At 58.5% G+C, this 21,516-nt stretch overlaps 8 protein-coding genes across 8 annotated transcripts; 5 read left to right on the forward strand and 3 right to left on the reverse strand.

The window, feature by feature from the left end:
* The first annotated feature begins 903 nt into the window (after window positions 1-903).
* On the forward strand, window positions 904-4,827 carry C7974DRAFT_13024 (uncharacterized protein). Its single transcript, XM_046135354.1, has 2 exons — window positions 904-1,238; window positions 1,293-4,827. The coding sequence occupies exon 2, from the start codon at window positions 1,375-1,377 to the stop codon at window positions 4,705-4,707; it is 3,333 nt and encodes a 1,110-aa protein (XP_046002786.1). The 5' UTR covers window positions 904-1,238; window positions 1,293-1,374; the 3' UTR covers window positions 4,708-4,827.
* Window positions 4,828-5,091: 264 nt separating this feature from the next.
* C7974DRAFT_371203 (uncharacterized protein) lies at window positions 5,092-5,493 on the forward strand (the record flags this gene model as incomplete). The annotated part of the gene is made up of 1 exon (XM_046140004.1): window positions 5,092-5,493. The coding sequence occupies one exon, from the start codon at window positions 5,092-5,094 to the stop codon at window positions 5,491-5,493; it is 402 nt and encodes a 133-aa protein (XP_046002787.1).
* C7974DRAFT_382762 (pre-mRNA branch site protein p14) lies at window positions 5,398-6,552 on the reverse strand. Its single transcript, XM_046140708.1, has 5 exons — window positions 6,438-6,552; window positions 6,316-6,339; window positions 6,200-6,256; window positions 6,008-6,135; window positions 5,398-5,956 (listed from the first exon to the last, which is right to left on the reverse strand). Exons 1-5 carry the CDS (start codon window positions 6,473-6,475, stop codon window positions 5,856-5,858), a joined length of 348 nt encoding a protein of 115 aa, XP_046002788.1. The 5' UTR covers window positions 6,476-6,552; the 3' UTR covers window positions 5,398-5,855.
* Window positions 6,553-7,275: 723 nt separating this feature from the next.
* On the forward strand, window positions 7,276-12,041 carry C7974DRAFT_348667 (uncharacterized protein; the record flags this gene model as incomplete). Its single annotated transcript, XM_046139415.1, has 3 exons — window positions 7,276-7,368; window positions 7,519-8,941; window positions 8,989-12,041. 3 exons carry the CDS (start codon window positions 7,276-7,278, stop codon window positions 12,039-12,041), a joined length of 4,569 nt encoding a protein of 1,522 aa, XP_046002789.1.
* A 487-nt stretch (window positions 12,042-12,528) lies between these two features.
* C7974DRAFT_407749 (uncharacterized protein) lies at window positions 12,529-13,242 on the reverse strand (the record flags this gene model as incomplete). The annotated part of the gene is made up of 1 exon (XM_046143260.1): window positions 12,529-13,242. One exon carries the CDS (start codon window positions 13,240-13,242, stop codon window positions 12,529-12,531), a length of 714 nt encoding a protein of 237 aa, XP_046002790.1.
* A 718-nt stretch (window positions 13,243-13,960) lies between these two features.
* Window positions 13,961-15,549, forward strand: C7974DRAFT_13188 (nucleophile aminohydrolase). The gene is made up of 4 exons (XM_046135394.1): window positions 13,961-14,409; window positions 14,457-14,678; window positions 14,728-14,868; window positions 14,931-15,549. The coding sequence occupies exons 1-4, from the start codon at window positions 14,278-14,280 to the stop codon at window positions 15,285-15,287; spliced, it is 852 nt and encodes a 283-aa protein (XP_046002791.1). The 5' UTR covers window positions 13,961-14,277; the 3' UTR covers window positions 15,288-15,549.
* Window positions 15,550-15,779: 230 nt separating this feature from the next.
* On the reverse strand, window positions 15,780-18,360 carry C7974DRAFT_382772 (uncharacterized protein). The gene has a single exon (XM_046140709.1). The coding sequence runs from the start codon at window positions 17,938-17,940 to the stop codon at window positions 15,811-15,813; it is 2,130 nt and encodes a 709-aa protein (XP_046002792.1). The 5' UTR covers window positions 17,941-18,360; the 3' UTR covers window positions 15,780-15,810.
* Window positions 18,361-18,654: 294 nt separating this feature from the next.
* On the forward strand, window positions 18,655-21,252 carry C7974DRAFT_13128 (uncharacterized protein). The gene is made up of 3 exons (XM_046135385.1): window positions 18,655-18,871; window positions 19,164-20,749; window positions 20,805-21,252. Exons 1-3 carry the CDS (start codon window positions 18,856-18,858, stop codon window positions 21,075-21,077), a joined length of 1,875 nt encoding a protein of 624 aa, XP_046002793.1. The 5' UTR covers window positions 18,655-18,855; the 3' UTR covers window positions 21,078-21,252.
* The last annotated feature ends 264 nt before the right edge of the window (window positions 21,253-21,516 follow it).

The raw sequence follows: 21,516 nt of genomic DNA on the forward strand, positions 1-21,516 counted from the left end.
CATGTTCACATGCTGACGCTTTCGTGACCGAGATACATGCTGTGTCGAAGGGGAAGGATGATAAGGCCTTGCCACGCAACCTATCGAGGGCAGTGCTAATTATGTGGGTTGGTCCTGATGGCTGCAGTACGCGGTCATGCTAGCCTCCGATCGTAAATTGAAGGAGCAATGCTGCATGTGGTGAGGAGCTAATGTTGGTAAGGATTAGACGTAGGTAGCCTATGTAGCTACTCAGAGCAGCAAAGCTATCCAAAAGTGGCCTGGGAGTAGGGAAAAACCAATATGAACGTGAAACAAGAGGCCGGCAGTGTGATGAGCTTCTCAACGAATACACCTGCGCAATGTTAGCGGTCAGCACAATCGGCCCAGCTATGACGTTCGCTCTTGCCTTCCTGCCGCTGTGTGCGACTCCATGGGTGTCGCACGGCTTCTGTGTCCACAATAATGTTACACTGGAACAGCTCAGGCACGTCGCGCAACGGTCGCGATCCCTCACGTCTTGCACCCTCTTCATCTGTGCTCATCACGCACGCTCTACGCGCACGCAAGGCTTACGTCTGCACACCATCTTATAGACGATTGCGACAGCAGGTCACGTAGTCTCGCTGCCTGGCATGTATTCGCCAAATGTCAGGCCAAGATCTGTCTGGGACGCGCATCCCGGTCCCGCCTGCGCAAGCAGCATGGTCCTGCGAATAGTGCCCAATGAGCGGCCTCGCGCAGAGCAAGGTAAAAGTTACTTGTCGCGCGAATGCACTGCTGGCCGCGTCTGGGCTGCTGCCTCCACGGAAGAACATGGCGATTGCTTCCGTGCAATCGCCTTCTGCAGCATGTCGCAGGCTGTACGTGCACATTTATTGAAAAAGCAGGCAAGCGCGTGAACGCCTCCGCAATCTGGCAGACAATTGAGTTCGTAATCCAAGGCCGGCTCAGTGCAGCCTAGCGCAGCCGCGCCTTCCCCATGTTCTAGCGCCGGCTAGCCTATCAGACCGCGACGATAGTTTGCACAGGGGACCGCCCGTCCGCTGTCTTGGGCTGAGCGCTCGCCGTTATGGCTGGCATGCATGCGAGCAGAAAGTCACTCTGCGCCGTTCCTTCCCCACCCTACCCTCCCGGCCCACTCAAAACCGCGCACCCGTGTCCGCGATAAGGCTCGATCGTCAGGCATCGAACCTATAAAGCCTGGTGCTCCCCCCGAAGGAACTTCTTTCCTTCGTCTCCTGCCCGCAACTTTCTCGGTACGCGCTCGGCCCCGCCAGAAAATGTACAGCGCGCTGCTAATGCCATGGCAGCTCTTTACATAGGTCCTGCGCAATCATGTCCCAATACTAGACTCGCGCGCTCCCTTCGCGGGATGCCCAATTGCTGGCATTCATGGCGGGGTTCGCAGAGCCAGACACGGTTCGCACGCAACGCATCTTCTACCGCCCAGCTACCGAACGGGACCCCCCTCCTCGACGCGCTCTTCCCAACGGCCCTTGCAATTACCGCGATGCCTCCGTTGGCCCCTGTGGATGTGATCAGTTTTGGGACAAGAGCAGTGCCGAAATCCATGACGGTAGCACCCTACACCGCCCTACGAGTGAGCGCGTGCCGTGGTGTGTCTGTGGACATCATGCCTGTTTCCACTTAAGAACGCCGCGCGCGCCGGAGCAGCCGACTCCTGCTATGCAAATGGGCACCAAGCACTTGGGGCAGCAAGTGAATGTAGACGAAGCTCAGAGTAACAACGACGAGCGGATACAAAAGTCGTTTCATGGCGATAGCCAGCGACCCCAGCAATCAGCCGCTTCTGAGGCCAATGGACCCGGTCGCTTGTTGCATAGTCGGGACACTCCTTCGCAGCTCAGCTCGTCTGGCCTGCCTGGACTCCCCTCTATGTGCTTGCTCTCCAATGACCGGCGCCCAGCGGCTAACGACGAAGCTCGGCCTGCTGCGAACCAGCCTCGCGGAAGTCTTGCAGGGCTCGGTCTTTCAATGTTGAACATGGAAAGTATGCGAAGTATTAACCGTCAGCAGTCTGCCTCCCCGACCATCGCCGATGACAATGTGCCACCACCACTCCAGAAAGCTTTCAGCGAACCAGAGCGGTCTTCTACCAGGGATAACTCTGTGCCAGCCGACTCGATTAGGCTTCTCAGCGACCTCCGCGGTCCCTTTGAGCAGATCAAGGACTTCAACCGCAACGTGCTTGATGTCGCTGGTGATACGATCCCAAACACGCTCGACCCGCACGAATTCCTACAGAGTGTGACCGAGGTCGCGACGCCTAGCGTTCGTGGCACGCCCGATCTTGGTGCTGTTGACAACGCCGTGCAGCAAGGAAAGAAGCTGATTGACACGCTGTCTCGACTGACTTCGAGTAAGCCAGGACCGCTCAGCCCGCCTAACAAGCTCACCGACGCTGCCTCTGTACACGGTTATCACCTCAGGTCACCTTCGATACAACAAGAAGAGCAGCTTCAGAATGTCCTACGGGCCGCTTCACCTCAAGACCTCCAGAAGTTGGTGTCTTACCTTGCTCCATTGCACAATCTCCTCATTTCTATCCCGAATGTGGCCAAGACTATGAGAGAACTGGGTCACCGTTTGGAGGTACTCGAAGGCGGATCGTTTAACTACGTTCAGCCAGAAGATCTCCACCAAACTCTTGAGATGTATGATGACAGGCTCGTCACTATTGAATATCGCATGGACGAGCATGAAAAGATGCATCAAGCTCTTGATGCTGACGGCAGCAGCGTCTCATATAGCAGACGTCGTATTGACAACGGCACAGGCTCATTCAACTCCAGCTGTTCTATGCAGTCCACAACCACATCAGCGCTCGTCCTCGCTGCTATGGACCGCAAGAACAAAGAAGCTGAGCTCGGCGAAATCAAGGACCGACTAGAGGTTCTTGAATCCGCCGCCGTCCCTACTACGCTCAATCCTTGGGAGGTAGAGGTTGTGCTGCTGCCTTGGGGCCGTGACCTGCGCGGCATCTGGTTCTCACCTGACCAGCCAATGCATGATTCTTCCAAGATTACCCAGGACTCCGAGGAGTGGACACAAGCCAGGAATCAGAAACCAGCCCAGGTCCTGCAGAGCCTGCGCGACACCGACTCGAGCCCCCATCCTGGTGCCAGAGGCATATTCAGTGACACCGAAAGCGGATGGAGTAGCCAAGCCATCAGCGACTGGGCCTCAGGGTCGACGGACGACTGGTTGTATCCCAAGGCCAGTGGAGCTAACAATCTTGTCTACAAGCGCCTCTTCAGTCGCGGATTTGTTCGCAATGTCACCTTGCACAGCGCCAATGCTCGGGATATCCAGGCCACGTTATCTCACGCATTCAGCGACGTCATGGAGTGGTTGCAGTTCACCGACCGGGATGAAGACCAGATGGTTGCCACACATCCTGCCCTGAGAGCCGCCTTCATCCCACTGCGCAAGGTCATGAAAGAATCCAAGCTTCGATTTCTTACTCCAAGTGAGATGTCCAGCTCGGCGCTGTGGTCGGCACAGTTTCTCGCTGCTGGTGTGGTCATGCGAGTGTCGGGCGGGAAGAGGAGGCTCTATGTCACACAGCGTGAGGCATACGTGCAACGCAGCGACGAGATGGGCAGCTCATGGACGTGGCAAGAGCTGCGACAGCTACCTCGTCACCAGCCGGGCAAGGATGAGAACATGGAAGGTACCGATGAGCAGGGCCCGCCTGTGCCAGAAGCAGACGCAAAGGAGGCCTGCTGGCAATTCAATGCCGCATACGATGCGCCCCCGATCAGTGTGCAATCCTCGTTTAGCAGCCATCAATCACTCGAGCTTTCAATGCGCCCGGCTGACCGACAATGGCGTCGTTCTCTCACTCCCAGCTCGATCCTGAAGAACAGGCAACAGCGGCCACTCTCGCCTCTGAGTTTGTTCCAGCCACAGCGACCTAGGTCTCTTGGTCGCACTGCATCCACTTCGGTTCTTGAAGCCCCTGGCTCGTCGAAACGCCGTCTAGTCTCTCCTTCCAAGCACCCGGCTTCACAACCACTGCATATGGAGGATCTGGGCGTACCATTAGCTCGACTAAAGCGCCGACGCATTACAGGCTCATCGTCACCACGTGAAGAGGTACCTGCCCCGGAGATGGGACCCGTCACGATCTGGAACCCTACTCCTCGACGCTCACGAGAGCCACCATCCCCTCACTTCACACACCCTGCTCTGCCAAGGTCAAGCTCAGATGTCACCAGCCGCCCCAGTCAACGGTCTGTGACCCGCACCAGCAACCCTGCCGCCTTTGCATATGCCACACCGGCATCGGGACCATTTCTTGGCGGCCCAGCATTTGGCGGCTACAACCAGGGAGGAGATACAGAGCCTGATGACGACAGTGCCGAGGAGAATGATGATGGCGAGGACGCTGACGACGACGACGATGGCGAGCAGAGCTGGCACGGCGTCACAGACGGCGATGAAGTGAGTGTCTCGTCGTCGTCCGAGTCTGATGCCGACGCCGGCGCTGCAGAGATGGTCAGCTTCTCTGGTGACGACAGCGGCTTCGACTCGGAGAACGACGCGTCGCAGTCGGACGGCGACAGAACGCCGACTGCGCGCCGACGACGGCTCGACGAAGACGAAGACGAGGACGACGGTGCAATCTTCGACACGCTGCTGGAGGTGTTGGAGCCCAGTCACCACCACTGCACACTGTACGAGTGCGACGACTCGTGCTAGAAGGAAGGCAGTATCAAACCGGCGCAAGGACAGGAAAACGGCGCCCCCGGAACGCAGTCGGCGTTCACGCTCATTGTTTATGATTCACAAGGATAGATATGCACACGGACACTGGTTAGGACTGGGTAAGGGAACACTTGTCCGAGTGTTGGGACATGTAAGGCGTTTTCATTTGAGCGGATTTGTACCATATCATCGCACACATCTCTGGCTGGGAACTTTTTTTCTTTCGCGACCATCTCATCTTCGGCCCTGGGAAGGCGGGCGGGTCAGGGTTGTATAAAACTGGCATAGCGAGCACAGCATGGCGACGATTGCCAACTCTCTCCCCTTTGCATGGCGGAGCAGCGGAATACAATACACTGCATTGACACATGACTTGACATGACTGCTGCGTGCTCGGTCGTGGGTCCCACTGTTGACAGGCATATCGTCATTGCAAGCTACGTATGTAGTCCGCACCTCGGTGTTATCGTGGGGCGTGTCGTCGTGCCTGCGCGGAGTCCTCGGAAGACGTTCCCCAGAAGCGTAGGTCAGCTGACGATCTTCCATGGAACAACCCTGGCCCGCGGCTGTGCTGGGCGTGTGGGAACCTGTCATGCGGTGGGGAGGGGGAGCACAGCACAGCAAACCACAGTACAGCGCAGTACAACACAGCACGGCACATTCATGCTCGACTGGCACGCCACGTCCAAAGAGAACTGGATGGTATTCGCGAATCGATCGCTCAAAGCCTGTCGGCTATCTGCTATATGTGTGGATGCAGCCTCGAACGGGGCAGATTGAAATGCGTGAAAAAGCCATCCCAGCTGTTAAAAGACGCGAAACCATAGTTCACCCATGCATGTGTCGTTCGTAAACGTGTCATGACCTCCTTAAACGCCAACCCTAATAACTGATTTCCAGAGCCCCTTGATGGACAGCTTGACGCCGTACCAGTCGCGGTCGCGGCCGGGCGGTGTCGAGGCGTCCTTCGAAATGGATGTGGAGCGCTTCGTACGTGCCGAACTTGTCGTAGACGACCGTGGGTGGTCGCCGCCGCCGTCGGATGAATGCTTCGAGTGTACGCTATCAGTCTTGAGGCCCGCAGGATATTTATTACTAATTCGCTCTCGCGAGTTCACCGTTTCCTGGGGCCTCTCCTCATGCTAATCGATACCGTGTTGCTGCTTGAGCTTTTCTAAGTTCTCCTGGCGCTCGGCGAGATCATTTGCGGCCTTGATCATCTTGTCTGGCTGGTGGTATAATACTGCGCGTGTTAGTTTCCGCACACGTCGAGAGAGCGCACGAGGGGTCGTACCGACGAGGTAACGGTTCTGGAAGTTGAAGCCGTTCAGCTTGTCGCAAGCCGACTTTGCGTCCATTACGTCCTCATAGACAACGAATGCAGTGCCCTTGGTGTTGTTGGCGATGCCCTGGCGGATTTGGCTGGCGACTGATCAGTAAGGTGAGCGCAGTGGGAGCGGCCTAGCAGGCAGAGCAGGCGACATACCGCACCGGGCCGAACTTGCCAAAGAGGTCGAAAAGCTCCTCTGGAGTGACGTTGAAGCTGCGACAGTCAGTGGAGGCTCCGTAATGGCGCACCTCGACGGTGCACGGGCGACTGACCTCAGGTTCTTTACGAAGAGAGCTCTACATGGAAACGGAAGTTAGCGGAGGTCGTGTGGACAGGCCGCATGCATGCGACGGCGAAAGGCTGGCCGAGCAGCCATGGCGTGCGGCGGACTCACCGATTGACTTCGGGGGCAAGTTTTCCACCGCGACTCATACTTTGGCGACTGTGGTGGAGTGTTCGAGAGGGCGTATGGGTGCACGGTCGGAAGAGCGGCGTGGGGTGGACGAGTAGTAAGACCAGCGCGGGTAGCAGATGAGGCGCAAGGCCAAGAAGTCACGTGACTAACTCGGGAAGGCGCGTGGACTGAGATGAGCAGCCGGGGAGGTCGCGGAGATGAAGACGCGGCGCAGTGGCTGCGGCGGTGCAGCAGAGCACAGAGCAGTGGGCACAGAGCAGTGGGCACAGAGCAGCGAGGAGCAACGCAGTGGCTCGAGAGCTGCAGCGCTGCGATGGTCGCGCACTGGAGCTGGAGCGCAGCGCGGCCGGCGGTGGCCGTGAGGAGCACCCAGTCGGAGACGACTGCGGCAGCGAATGAGGGCCTCACGCCGGCAGCTCACCCCCCAGCGCAACCACGGCCGCCGCTCTCTGCTGCCGCACCCTGCCTGCCTGCCTCCTGCGCAAGCTGTCCGCCGTGCACTGCGACCGCCGCGCCCTGCCGCATCTCTCCGCCGGGACCGTTGGGTGATTGCTGCGCTCGGCGGCCTTCGCGCGAGCACTCCCTCCCCCACAAACCCTCTGCCTCTTTCTACCACCAGCACGCCCACCACCCACCGCCCCGCGCCCACGCCGTGCCGCGCTCGCCCTGCGCCCGAGCTGCTTCGCCGCAGGACATGCCCGCGCCCGCCCGCCCAGCTCTCCCGCACCGCGCCGCCCCGTAGCTGCGCCGCCCCGAGACGCTGGCCCGAGCCCTCACCTCCGCGACGACGCCCATACCCGCCGCGCCGCCATCCGCCATGCGCCGTATAACCTGCTTCAAGGCGCAGCACCCGCTGCCTGCGGCGCGCCCTGCGACCCCGCCGCCGCCGCCGTTTGAGCCGCTGTCGCCCGTGCTGCCGCCAGCCGCGCCCATTGCTGCAGCAGACCCCGCGGGCCTCGAAGACGACGCCGCTGCACCGCGCCGACACCCCAATGGCCGCGCCGCGCCCGCCGCCGGCCCTGCGAGCGCCCACAGTGCTGTCCACAGCGCCGCCCAGCAGGCTCTGCCGCCGGCGACGCGCGCGCTCCCACCGCTGCCGCAGCCTCCGCCGCAGCCACACCCGGCCCACGCCTGGGCCCCGGGCTCGCCCATCGCAGCCCTCGCCGACGCTGCCGTTGCCTCGCAGCACGCCAGCCCGCCGCACGTCGACCACGCGCGCCGCGCCTCGTACGCTGCACCCTCGCCCGCGTCCCGCGCCCTCGCCCAGCCGCACGCCGACCGCGCCCCGGCCCTCGCCTTCCCCGCCTACACGTACGACGAGCGCCCGTCCAAGCGCGCGCGCTCCGAGTTCTACAGCGCCTCGTCGCCCACGTACGGCCTGCAGCACTCGCGGCCCGCCACGAGCCACAACCCGGGCTGGGCCTACAACGTCGAGCACATGGTGGACACGGGCATGCGCATGTACCAGGACGCCGCGCCCCACCCCAAGCAGGAGCACAACCCTGACAAACGCTTGTCTGACGCTCAGCTGCTGCTCGACTTCTTCCAGGTCTCGGCCCACACCGCCCAGACGCCGCCCTCGACGGCCAAGCGGTTGAGCGTCTCGCAGGTCGCCCCGCCCTATCCACAGCAATACCCCCCGCTGCCCTCTCCCCACCTCGCACAGCACCTGCCCGTCCCGGTGAGTCCGCACGCCGTGGCTGCGCAGCACGCGGTCCACCATGCGCCGCTGCCCCGTCCCTCTGACGTCGCGCACGTCCCAGACCCGCCCTCGCTTCCCGCCCACGTTACATTGCCTGCGCCCGCCGTCCAGACACGCACACCGCCGGAAGACAGCTCCGCCGCGCACCCTCCACCTCCAATGTCCAACACTGCCACCTCAGAAGACGCAAAGCCGAAAAAGCACCAGGGCTGGCCCAAGGGCAAGCCGCGCGGCCCCCGCAACACCCCCTCCAGCAGCAGGAGGAAGAAGGCCGCACCCAAATCCAAGAGCGCGTCTTCAACTAGCTCCAAGGGCGCCGCTGATCGCGCTCCATCGCCGCTGAGCAATGGCGTCTCCGCGACCGCAAGCGCGTCTGGCGCGTCGTCCACCACCATCACGCCGCCTTATGACCAGCCATTCGGCGCGCGTCGCCGCTCCTTCTCGAGTTCTTTTTTAGCATTGCCGACCACTGATATACCTTCTGCAGCTGTGCGCGCCCGGTCTGCTCCACTCCAGACGCTGCTCACCACAGCACCACCGGCCGTCGAAACGATTCGGCGGCCCAAAGCCCAGCAGGTCGCCGAGCCAGACCTCATATGCGCCTCGTGCAAGTCGTCCGACTCGGAGGTCAAAGTTGGTGACGGCGAGCAGTGGATCGGATGCGATGGTTGCAAGGAGTGGTACCACTATGCGTGCGCTGGGTTCAACAGCGAGCGCGAGGTACGAGACGTGAATAAGTTCTACTGCGAGCCGTGTAGACCCAAATTCGGTCAAACAACGAGTAGGTCTACCGACGCATTTTGGAGTACTAAGTCTGACCTGACCCAGAGGTTCGCAAATCTGTCAGAGCTCACACTACCGTTGATTACGCCGGCTTGAACCAGGGCCTCCTGAGAACATCCGACGACAATCCCGAGCACCACTACATCGCCGCTTTCAAGAACGGAGACCTCACGTTCACGCCCGAAACATTCGCACGCATGCCGCCTGAGCTGGTCTCGGCCGACTACATGGAGAAGAGCAACGGCTTCCGCGAGCCCATCCTCATACCCGGCGCCTTCAATCCTCGCCCTTGGTCGACGTCCGACTCAGCTCCTGAATCCGCCACATCCAGCGAACAGCCCCAGTCGGCGCACGACGAAGCAGATGACATCTTCGAATACGAAACGATCGCCGACGACGGACAAGACAAGCTGGGCATGGTCATACCACAAGGTCTGACCGTTCGTCGCGTTGCTGAGCTATATGGACCGAACGAGACGGTGCCAGTCATCGACGTCAAGGCGCAAGAGGGCGAGGCCAAAAAGTGGACCATGTCAAAGTGGGCAGACTACTACGAGCAACAAGGCGAAAAGCCGGTGCGGAATGTCATCAGCCTGGAAGTCTCGCGAAGCCGGCTAGGCAAGCTGATTCAGCGGCCACAGGTTGTGCGAGATATGGACCTGCAAGACTCTGTGTGGCGCGAAGACGACAAGTTTGCGCCGCCGCCTGTGCAGTTCTACTGTCTGATGTCCGTCGCGGACTGCTTCACAGATTTCCACATCGACTTTGGTGGTTCGTCAGTCTACTACCACATCGTGAAGGGCAAGAAAGTCTTCTTCTTCATTCCACCAACGAAACAGAACATGAAGAAGTACGAAGATTGGTGCCTCTCGCCCAATCAAGGCCACGACTGGCTTGGCAAGCAAGTCAAGGAGTGCTATCGCGTGGATCTTTATCCTGGAGATACTATGTTGATTCCATCCGGCTGGATCCATGCCGTCTGGACACCAGAGGACAGCCTGGTCATTGGTGGCAACTTCCTGACTCGCATACATTACGGCATGCAGTTTCAGGTCCTGGAAGTCGAGAAGAGTACCAAAGTGGCTCAGATGTTCCGTTACCCGTTCTTCCAGAAGATCATGTGGTTGACAGTCATCAAATATCTCGAAGAGGATCCAGTCCCCAACGCAGTGCAGGAGCTTCTGCAGAGAGGCGAGCAGTTCCAGCGCGACATACCCATATATTGCGAGCCCGACAAGTTCGGCCACAACTCGCATCTTGGCCCGGCGAACTACAACAGACGGTACTACCCCAAACACGAACTCGAAGGACTCACGGATGTGTTGAATTACATCCACAGGACTGTCATGATATCGCTGGACAAGATCGAGATGCCGCAAAGGACACGCAACGCAGTCACAAAATCGATACCGAAGGGTCATGGCGATCCAGTTGTCCTAGAACGCCACTTCGCCATGTTCATCGCGTGGAAGCGTGGCAACGAAACCATTCCAGCTTGGGCTATCTCTGATATCCCACTGTCCGTACTAGTTGAGGTAGACGAGAAACGATCGACGGTTTCTCCGATGAAGCAGGTTGAACAAGAGCCCCAACATGAGTTTCCGGAGATGCACTTGGACAGACTACCAGAATCTGTCCAGACATACGACGCATCGCCACCAGTCCAATTTGACCCCAATTATATGGTCGACACCAACGCTATGGCCGAACCTGTTACGCCCTCTTCTGCTGCTCCCATGACCGGGTTTCTCCGTCCCAGCGCGAACAATCCTCACATTACCACCCCGAAGACATCTCAGCTGGGCCCGAAGCGTGTTGCTTGCGATGCCTGCCGGAAGAGACGGATCAGATGCAAGCACAAGGACGAGCTTGTAGACTCTTCAAAGCCTGGCATGCACACCATTGACCTCTCTGGCTCGTACGGTATCTCTGTCAAACGCCGTCTGAGCGACCACTCCATCGTCGATGGTCACACGGCCACTGCGGCTGGTCCTGTGAATGGTGGACCCATCATGGCTGACGTGAATGGCGACCCTTACGCTTTGAAGTCTGGTCGAGTCAAAGCATGTGCCGATTGTCGCAAGAGCAAGCGCCGTTGCATACACGACGAATACGGCAACGTCGATCCCATCAAGGCAAATGAAGTTCCTGTGCCTCGTGGCTCTGCAGCAAAACGACGACGTGTCAGCGAAGACGATACGACTACGATGTCTAAGAGGGTGAAGCAGGAGTCTTCCATTGACGAAGGCGGGTTCAGCAACGGGCATCATCCGCGTCATTCCCAATTCAACATGGGTGGCTCTTTACTTCAAGACATCGCGTACTCCGCTCAGCAAGCACTCGGGCCAGATGACGAGCCTATGCCTATCGACCCAGCACTCCAGGGATACTCCCACGATGAGTACCCTTCAACTAGCATGCCGCCCTCTTACTCACAGACAGGCGACATGATCATGTCCTCCATCGAGCAGCAGCGTGGTAGTCACGAACCAATGGATGGTGTCCAGTACCCGACAACAAACGGTCAAGGGCCTAGTGTTGAGCCGCTCACCCCAGGGCCACTGCCGTATCTCGAGCCAAGGCAGCAGGGGAACAGTCGCCGCCGGATGAACGGCTATATGCCTTACCCTCCAGCACAACACGATGCAGTTCGCCCGATATCCTCCCCAGTATCGCCTCGCCACGTGCGAGCTCCATCACCAACCTCGCCTACCACCATCCACAACTTGTTCACAACCGGCTCCGACTTCATTGCTCCTGTCACACCTACCGCACCTCAACGCACTGTGCCATCCTCGACCCACAAGTCTGCCCAGCGCAGCAGCCGCACGCCCAAGACCACCCCCGGCGGCCGGCGCCGCGACAGCAAAGACAGTGTCAAGCTCGAGCAGGGCCTGAGTATGGCCATGACGCTCGGCATGGGCATCAACCTCGACTTCATCGACCCCAACCTCGACCAGGCCAGCCGCGACCTCATCAAGCAGCTGCAAGCCGAGGAGCACGGGCTCCGCAGGCGCAGTCGCGGCGAGACCTCGGCCGCGTCGCCGTCGCACCCGCCGCCGCAACTCACGCCCACGCGCGCCCAGGCCGGCGTGTGAGGCTCGCCCGCGCCCCAGGTCTTCTGTTTTCTTCGCGTACTCTTTGCTTTCTTAGGCGTTTCGGGGGGTATGCATAGGCGCACTTTTCCGGGTTTGTAGTCTGGTTGCTTATACCCATGCACTGGGATAGTGTATATTGCACCGGCGTCTTACTTTCCTTTGCACATGGTTCACAGTCTTTTGGGTTGTGGGGTAGGGCGGCGTTTCCGTCTTGGTCATATTTTGTGGGTTCTGCGTATGCTTGCTTCTACTTCTGCTTATGCTTCTGTTTCTGCGCTGCGAGGGCGAGGGCGAAGGCTTGGGGGGTGCACTTGCCGGCTCTGAAGAGCCGTGGTACTTTTGTTTTTTTGTCGTTTTGCGCGGGAAATGTAGAAAGTAAGCTATGAGCACATCACTGCCATCAAGGAGACATACTACCACCACCGCCCCGCGTGCCCCGTCCCTTTCCGTCCTGTCCCGTCCTGTCCCGTGTCCCTACATCGCTCTGCTACAGCCACCGCTCCAGGCCCCCAAACGGCGGATACCGCAGCCCCCCTCCCGCGCCCTTCTTGCGCCGCCCCTTCCGCCCCCCGCCACCGCCCCGCACACTGCTCCCCACCGTACTGCTCACGCAGTCCCAGTCCCACGGCACACTGCGCCCCGCGACGTCGTACCCGCCCACCCGCCGCACGCCCCCGCGCACACGCACCTCGCGCAGCGCGCTCCGCGTCGTCGCGCGCACGGCCGCCGGCTCGACAATCTGCGTGCGGTACACCGGCTCTGCGGGCGCACAGGGCGCGGCGGCGTCTGATGAAGACGAGGAAGAAGATGATGATGAGGGCGGCGGCGGCGGGGCCGCGCGGCGCGGCGCCTCGATCCGGATCTTCTTGCCCGCGCCGTGCAGGGGCGCGAGAGGGTGCAGGTGCAGCGGGTGGATGGGGTGGAGGTGCGGGTGCCGGTGGTGGTGCTGCAGCAGGCCGTGGGGCAGGGGCGCGTGGGGGTGCAGGTGCGCGGGGAGATGCGGGTGGTGCAGGTGCAGAGCGTCCGGGTGGTGGTGGTGGTGGTGATGGTCTGTGGATGCGACGGTGCTGGGCAGCGAGATGCTGATGTCGCTGAGGCGCGGCTTGGGGCTATGGTGGACGCGCACGATGTCCGCAGAGGAGCAGTCTGAGGACGTCGATTTTCGCTTGTTTTTGGTCGGGGTGAGGGTTATCCAGCACATGGTTGCGGGGGGTGTGGCTGGGGTAGTCGAAGCGCGAGGGAAGCGGTTTGAGTCTTGCTGGTGGTGCTGCGCGATGGTAGCTTGAGGAGGAGAAGGCCGGACTGTATGAGTAGGACGGTGGAAGCACCCGGTACGGATGAGAAGAGTGGTTATGCTGGCGAGACATTTGAAAGCGTGCAGATGCGAGGGGCGCTCGATACTTAATGACAGAGGGTCAGAAGACGAGTCCTCCAAATCCTGCTCTTGCCTGCAGCCATGATGGCGTTCAACGGATGGTTATACACCCACTTTCTGCATCACTCGTCGGCGTCATATGCGGGAGTGTGAGGCACACGCACAAGCATAGCGCTCCCGCAGTCAAGCTGGATGAGACAGGGTGGCAAGCATTTGTGCCTGCATGATTGTTGCTGGTGCCTGCAGCTCGGGAAGGCGAACATAAGTTCGAGGATTTGGGCGGATGACGGAGGCTGGTGAGGGTGGAGGAGTGGCGCGTGGGTGGTGGTTGTGTCTTGGATGACCAGCGGTCTCATGGGCCATGTGATGATGTTGACGTCGCCATGGAGTGCTTCTGGTCTGCTCAACGCACCCTAAAAGTAGCAACATGGCAGATTCAGACCTGTTTGATTTGCGTAAATGATTGAAAAGAAGTCAGCCTGGCGTGCAGCAGTCTCCCTCGGCCTGACGCATACTAAGGCTTTGGTACAGCCTGGACATATAGCAGCTTGGACGTCTAATACACCGGTGCAGAACGAGTCACAGTCACGGTAGTCGACGCAGATACATGGCTAGTTTGTAGCACTTGGTTGATGTCGAGTTGATGTAGTCGATGTAGTCGATGTAGTGTCCATGTGGGAAGGCAGCAACCGCCGCGTCGTTGCGGCGGTTTGGCTTGGCAGTTGCATCAACGAGCTAGGTCGCCGGAGCTCCAGCACCGCGACATCAACCTCACGCCCGCTTTCCCGCCACAATCGACTCTGCTGACCATCACCGCCGCGTCACTCACCCTCAGCTCTTCAAACCACCAGCGCCGCAACCATGGACTCGTTAGTGGCGCAGTACAGCCGCCCCATCGATGCGGACGAGGGCCAGACCGAGCAGCAGCAGCTCGAGCTGTACAGCGGCGCGCCGGAGCTGTCTCTCAAGTTTGCCCTGCCACCAGTCGCCCAGGTACAGCACCCGCCTCCTGCGTAACTACAAACATGCTGACGGACCAGGCACAATCATGGCTCCGCGCGATGACAGACGACTACTCCAACCCCAACTGCCCTATCAAGATTGCCCACGGTACCACAACCCTCGCCTTCCGGTTCAAGGGCGGCATCATCGTAGCGACCGACTCGCGAGCAACGGCCGGCAACTGGATAGCAAGTCAGACAGTGAAGAAGGTCATCGAGATCAACAGCTGTTTACTGGGGACCATGGCCGGTGGCGCTGCCGTAAGCAAGCAGCTCTGCACATCTAGAACGCTATTTTGACACGGAACAGGACTGCCAATACTGGCTAGCATACTTGGGCATGCAATGCCGTCTCCACGAGCTCCGACACAAGCGCCGCATCTCCGTCGCTGCAGCATCCAAGATCCTGTCCAACTTGGTCTACTCCTACAAGGGCATGGGACTGAGCATGGTGCGTTTCCCTTGGTTTTTGTTTCACCCGTCTGGTTGGCTGCTCTTCTGACACCTTTTTAGGGTACCATGTGTGCTGGCGTGACCCCGCAAGAAGGCCCCGCGCTCTACTACATTGACAGCGACGGTACCCGCCTCGCCGGCAACCTGTTCTGTGTCGGTTCCGGTCAGACATTCGCCTACGGTGTGCTCGATGCAGAGTACAAGTACGATCTCGAGGACGCCGAGGCGCTGGAGCTCGGAAAGAGGAGTATCCTGGCTGCCACCCACCGCGACGCATACTCTGGTGGTTTCATCAACCTGTACCACGTCAAGGAGGACGGATGGGTCAAGCACGGCTTCAACGACACGAACCCCATCTTCTGGGACACAAAGCTGAACAAGGGCGAGTTCTCGAACGTCACCAGTGAGTTGGTCTAGACGAGGCTGGGGACGAGTGCAGGAAGACAGTCAAGTGCAGAATCTACATTGGCTGCCCAAATAGCGAGCTGTCAGAGAGCACTAAATGACATGAATGAATGAAAGCATGCACGATACACATACACTTGATGTACGAATCGTGACCCACTACAGCTAATTTCACTCGAGGAATTAGAGGAAAGATTATGGTCCATCATTCAATCTCGATTTTTCATCATCGCTCATTCTGGCCAAACGAGAGGTGGCCCTATCTTACAGCAGTGCACGTAGCGTGCTCATTCTCTTCCAGGTACTCATGGGGATATAGACGTTATACAACAACATATGCAATGCGATGCCAATAATGCGACATAATACTGCGGATACGCATGTGAAAAGGAAAGTAAGTCAATTACCGCGACGATGGGACCAACGGAACGCTTCCTGCCATCGTGACAACCACGCGTGGTGGGCACATCAAGTGCTTTTTTCTCCCCTCCCCTCTCCTCCCTGCTTCAATACCACGCGCAACGCGTCGTCAGCGTCACCGCCGCACACTCGCGCCCGTCAGCGCGCCCGGCGCAGCGTCCTTGCCGAACCAGCCCCCGATGCTGCTGGTGCGGCGGCTCTTGACCGTCGCCGTGCGCGCAATGCTGTCGCGCATCTGGTTCATGATGCCCTTGAAGCTGAGCACCTCGGGCCTGTCGAGATCGAACGGATCCGACTGCCGGTCCATGCGGCTCGTGCTGGTGGCCAGGGGCGTGGCGATGGGCGCGTAGAAGGCGGCGGTGCCCGGGCGGCTGGCGCCGGGGTTGCTGGGCAGGCCGGGGGTGAAGACATTAGTGCCGGGGCGGCTGGGGCCGGGCTCCCCGAAAAAGACGAAGTTGGACTCGCGGACGGAGGGGAACGCGGAGTAGGTGCTCGTGGGCGGTTGCGGTTGTGGTGTGGCGAAGGGGAGTGGTGGGATGGGTGACGGGTCGGCAAAGGGGTCCCTGCTGTATACCGAGGAGGGAGGGTGGGAGTTCAATGCTGACGCGGTGCTCTGCGTGCGTCGGTGATTTGAGGCAGAGCTGGCTGTCATTTTGGAATCTCGCAGCCAGTCAGGTGCACCGTCGATCTCATCGATGAGCGACGCAAAGGGGTCGCGAGTTACACGAGGCGTTGCTGCGGGCTGTGGTGCGATGAGTCCACCAGCCAGGTCATCGATTTTGTCGGGATTGGAGATGCGGAGATTCCTAGGCGTGTCGGGTACCTGGTCTGCGAAAGGATCTTGACCGATGTTGTTGGCCCGGACTGGCTCCTCGCTGATCCCCATGAAGGGGTTTTGCGAAGACACACTGCTTGTCTTTTTGCGCAATAGGTTGCGGTCGCTCTTCCTACTTGACATGCGGCGAACGAAGGCACCGCCTGCAGCAGACTGTCCCTGTAGCTCACTAAGGGATCTGCTATGCCCATTGGATGCAGTCGAATACACGGACCCAACGCTGGAACGTGGCTGATGTCGTTGGTAAGGGTTGTCCAGGGGTCCTGTCTTCTCGTTCCGGAGTCTCGCGATGAACACCCCAAAGCCTGCTGGTACAGCTTTCAGTGTCGACATAAAGCTGGATGACTCCTCGCTCTTCTCATTCCAGTTGTTTTCTCTCGACTTGCGCCGTCTCAGGCAAAAGAAGAGAAGAGCGCTCAAGAGAGCCAGGGCGACAAATCCACCGACAACGCCGCCAACAATACCACCAATATTGGGGTCACTACCACTATGCGAGGAATGGCCCTCCCCACTGTGTCCAACTCCACCACTATGAGAGCCCTGCTCTGGTCCAATAACGCCCACCGGGTCGCGTGTAGGATTGCCTAAGTTAGCAGACCTTGTCTGTGAGAGCAACTCTGCAACAGAAGTGATCAACGACGGTGTTTGCAAAGATGTGGCGGTCTGATCGACCTCGGGGACTGCAGGAACAGACGTTGGATTTCTGACTCCAGCCGACCCTGTCACCGATGGTTGCGCAACGGGGAGTGCAATGGTCGATGGCGATGGCGACGCCGGTGGCAATGGCGACGGTGATGAAGGTAATGCTGTTTCGACTGTGTCAGAGCTTGTTGGTGCTATGCTTGCAGGAGGAGGTGCAGGAGCGGCAGCAACTTGTGAAGGGAGAACAGGTGGTTCGCTAGGCTGTGAAGGAGCTACGGGACTTGTTGTCTCTTGTGCTGGTGCTGGTGCTGCGGGCTCGGGGACTGCAGGCAAAGAAGTCGGCGCAAGCGATATGAGAACTGCGTTACCCGTACCTGCTGCCGAAGATACTGCTACTTGCGATGTAGGCACCGGCACCGGCACAGCGGCCGATGCTTCCACGGGAGGGGTCGATACTGGGGGTGCGGGCGACGATGGAGGTGGCGGCGATGGGGGCGGCAATGATGGAGGCGGCGGTGACGATGAAGGCGGCCCCGACGATGGAGGCGACGGCTGCAGTGGCGGTTCTTGGGGCCCTGGAGGACCAGCAGCCGTCTGTTGTGTTGGGGCTGCTGCGGCCGTGGAAGTAGTGCTCGGTTCGGTTGGAGCGGCCACTGTTGGCGCTGCTGCTGGTGTGGATGTTGAGGTTGAGGTAGCCGCTGTACGGGCACGGGAGCGAGTACATCGTCTCCCGCTCACCGTCGTGATCGACTCTTGGGGAGAGGCCATGCAGGCGGCGCAGGCATGAAAGAAACGCCTGCCAGGGCTCAGAGAAACAGACGGAGATGAAGAGATGTAAGCGCCGTCGACGCTTTCAGCATATTAACAAGGAGAAGAGAATTTGCCGCTGGCAATGTTGGAAATTGGATTCACAGAGAGGTTGACAGTAGTCGTTCGAACGCATGTCGGAGCACTTTCGCCCGTTGGCACATGGTGGTGCGCCTGGGTCTTCCTGAAACGCGGGCAGCTTCAGATACCGCTCAAGCAGCGACTATAACAAAGCTGAAGCGCTACAGGCCTCGTCGTCATCCACATTGGCGCCAGGGTCGTCTCAGCTAGCCACCCAGGCCGTGAAGATGTCGCACCGACACTATCGTGAAATAGTGTCGCGGTTCGGAGGCCAACACCCGGAGGTAGGTGGTGGTGTTGAAAGGAAGAGGGGCTGCATGGCGACTTGCGAACCACCCGCCCACGTGACGGACGGACCCATCCTGCAGCTCCGCCGAAGCTTCTTGAGGTAGGCAGGGCGTCTCGGTTCTCCGGGTACTCCGAATGGTATCGCTTGAAGATCAACGAGCAAACTCGTCGTGCCAACTCCCCGCAAAGCCCGTTACAATAGAGGCTATAGAGAGCCTTGGCCGACAAGATGCGCGCATGCTAGCGATGACATGACATCTGTCAATGGGTAACAGGGCCAGTTTTCTTGATACAATGTGGTTTGAGTGCTGATCAGCTTCGTTGTGCGAATCTCCTGGGGTGTTGTGGAGACACAGCTGCATGCACGCAGAAATGGCAACCGAACGCACCTGCCATCTGGGGTCGACAAGCACCGAGAAGACACAATCAACCATTGCAACAGCCTCACTTTAGCAGCCCGAATCTATCCTTGCTGGCATCTAGGATTCACGGTGCTCTTGCACGACCATGTTCAACTTCAGCGGTACGTACCTGTCGCGATTCCTTTGGCGTCATCGTCGCGCGTACCTTACCATACGTCATTATCGCGAGCTTTGTCGCCTTCATACTATATGCCACGAAGGCATTCTCGAATCCAAGATACTCATCTCCGGATAGTTCTGGGAGCGGCTTGCGGCTTCTCTCAACAATGCGTCAGGCGAAGGTTGCAATCTACGCGTTGTGGTCACGTTTCGTTTCTTCCCCTCAGCATCACACGCGTTTCGTTTGAGGGACGGGTGCACAGGTCACAGTATCGCTGATGTAAGGCTGTCCAGGGCACCTTCTTGCGGGGCAGCATGACACGCAAAAGGACCGGCCTCCTCCAGCAAGACCGATACCTGCGACCTTCCCGGCGCTCGATCCACCCATACCCTCGACAGAATCCCCGCCAGCATCCTGGAGTAGGGCCAATGTGACAGGGATCACCAAACAGCTTCTCGGCTTGAGGAAACCATCCGACGTCACTAAGGAGACTCTGGCGCAGCTCAATGTCACATTCCAACCCGAGTGTGATTTCGAAACGCTTTTATCGTCGCTGCCCCACGATGCGACAGTACACATGCCACCTGCCATGTGGCTGAATGCACCAGATCAGCAAGAGCCGTCAACTGGAGAGCCTGTTGTCACCCTCCTCAGTAATGGTAGAAGGGTTCCGGATCGCAAAGAATTCTACGTCCGCGCTCGAGAGTTGCTCTTCAACAATGATGACGCATTCTCGACGCTGACACGGAAAGCCACTGGGGGTCAAGCACCACTGCGATTAGCGCATTTTCGAAAATTCTGGGAGGGTCTCGATAATATGGCGTATTATTGGGATAACTCTCTAGACGAGTATCGTACTCCGGATCCGGAGACAGACAGTACAGCTGCTGAGAAGGACTCTCTCTCCAATGAGAACAACAGGAGCAACGATCAAGAAACACATGCTGAAACTAAACCCGATTGGATTGCAAAGATGGGAAGTGGGTTTGGTTCCCCAACGGAGGGCGAGCCTCGTAAGAAAGCAAAGACAGAAGCGGTGTGTGACCAAACATTGGATCAACCTGTCAACGCGAACGGGTTCGGAGGATCTACCGGCACTGCTGCTCAAACAGTATCAATCGCCCCGAGCAGGGTACTGCCTGCCAGAATTGCACCATCTAGGTTTCGAAACACAATCAACACGGAACCTCAAGGTAAGCCGGTTGACATGTCCCAAGGCTCGTACCGAGGGTATCGTATCGGTAATGGTTCAGAGATGCCTGATCAGTATCGAATTGAATGTGTCCGGGCTTTTGTCGAGCCCATTGCATGGGCCTTTGGAGTTACACTTTCCCAGCACAGGCGGCCCCCTGTTCTGGTCCTGCAGCACGTGCGTTTTCCGATACGCATGAGCTCTGTGGCATGGCGCGGACCCCAAGATCGGATGAAAGCACGGCAGGGCTGGATGGAAGGGCCTGTGCTAGGTATTCAGTGTCGTCCAGACGTGAGTTTCGGAGCTTCTGGCAATCTAGACGCAGAGTCAAACTTGGATGCCATCCGTGAACTTGGAGGCCTGTTGCTGCTAGCTCAAGAGCGTGTCAGGGAAGGTACAGTCGAACGTGTCGCTGGAGATGGAAAGTGGTGGGCTACGAAAGAGCGTTGGGGAGGCGGCCCGGGAGGCGAAGTCGAAGATGGCGTAGCATCCAGCGAGGCAAACGGCACCGAAACTACGCCCAGTGCCCAGGAGAAATCTCTGCAGAGAAACGCTGATGGATCACGACCACGGCGACGGCCAACACCAGTGCAAGTGTGGAAAATCGTCAAACCAGGGAACCCTCTCTGGGATCCCAAAGTGATCTATGAAGCGATTGGCAAAGAATCAGATGCAGAGTGGGACGATGTACGCCGTTTACCCATATCGCACAAGGACTCACACCCTGCTTACATGTGCACAGGTCTTCATGGTCTCATCATTGAACCACCACATCCGCTTGTTGAAGCTACACGTGCATTCAGCATACGTTGAATACCTCACGAATGGCAAGCTGCCAGAGACTCAGCCATCGGACCCTGATTGGTGCTCACCTAAGCTTGACAAGACGCGATGGTTTGATTTATTCAACGTGGATGATCGCTCCGAAGCCATGAGGGGTCTATGGGGCGTCATGTCTTATCTGCTTCGAAGCAGAAATGGGGGCCGGCAAGACGTAGTCATGGAGAACTCTTGATGGCCCGCAACACCGCTTACAATGGCCACCAGTAAGCGTTCGCAAGGCCCACGCAGTTGGACACCTGTTTAATGGGCTTTTGAGTGATTCGAGGAGACTGTGATTTTCATGGGAACCTCGAGGTGCGCTTATGATGGGAATAAATTGACAATGGCAACAACTCCTAATAGCACCGCACAATGTACCACCCATCAATAAGTCGTCATTGTCTAGATCTACCTGAAGCAGATGCTAATACGTCTCGATCCAGGAGCGTACGGGGCAACGTTCAGGATCTCAAGCACAATCACACGTTTGCCTTCAGACGCATTCGCCTGATGTGACAGAAACGAGGTAAAACAGGTACACAAGATTCTGCCATACAACTACTTGCGTTTGCTGAACGTCAAGGGATGGACTAATGTGTTAAGACAAATGATTTCCAATGAAGTGGCGCACG

This window comes from Boeremia exigua (assembly GCF_020726555.1).
Source record: "Boeremia exigua strain MPI-SDFR-AT-0100 chromosome Unknown C7974scaffold_1, whole genome shotgun sequence".
In the NCBI taxonomy this organism is placed as follows: Eukaryota; Fungi; Ascomycota; class Dothideomycetes; order Pleosporales; family Didymellaceae; genus Boeremia; species Boeremia exigua.

Bases quoted from the DNA above. Each gene is read 5' to 3' on its own strand.
- C7974DRAFT_382762 (XM_046140708.1), bottom strand. From the start codon at position 6,475: ATGAGTCGCGGTGGAAAACTTGCCCCCGAAGTCAATCG. The intron at 6,340-6,437 runs GTGAGTCCGCCG...GTTTCCATGTAG, and splicing joins CTTGCCCCCGAAGTCAATCG to AGCTCTCTTCGTAAAGAACC. The intron at 6,136-6,199 runs GTATGTCGCCTG...ATCAGTCGCCAG, and splicing joins GGCAAGTTCGGCCCGGTGCG to CCAAATCCGCCAGGGCATCG.
- C7974DRAFT_13024 (XM_046135354.1), top strand. From the start codon at position 1,375: ATGGCGGGGTTCGCAGAGCCAGACACGGTTCGCACGCAACGCATCTTC.
- C7974DRAFT_13188 (XM_046135394.1), top strand. From the start codon at position 14,278: ATGGACTCGTTAGTGGCGCAGTACAGCCGCCCCATCGATGCGGACGAG. The intron at 14,410-14,456 runs GTACAGCACCCG...CTGACGGACCAG, and splicing joins CCCTGCCACCAGTCGCCCAG to GCACAATCATGGCTCCGCGC. The intron at 14,869-14,930 runs GTGCGTTTCCCT...ACACCTTTTTAG, and splicing joins AGGGCATGGGACTGAGCATG to GGTACCATGTGTGCTGGCGT.
- C7974DRAFT_382772 (XM_046140709.1), bottom strand. From the start codon at position 17,940: ATGGCCTCTCCCCAAGAGTCGATCACGACGGTGAGCGGGAGACGATGT.
- C7974DRAFT_13128 (XM_046135385.1), top strand. The intron at 20,750-20,804 runs GTACGCCGTTTA...ACATGTGCACAG, and splicing joins CAGATGCAGAGTGGGACGAT to GTCTTCATGGTCTCATCATT.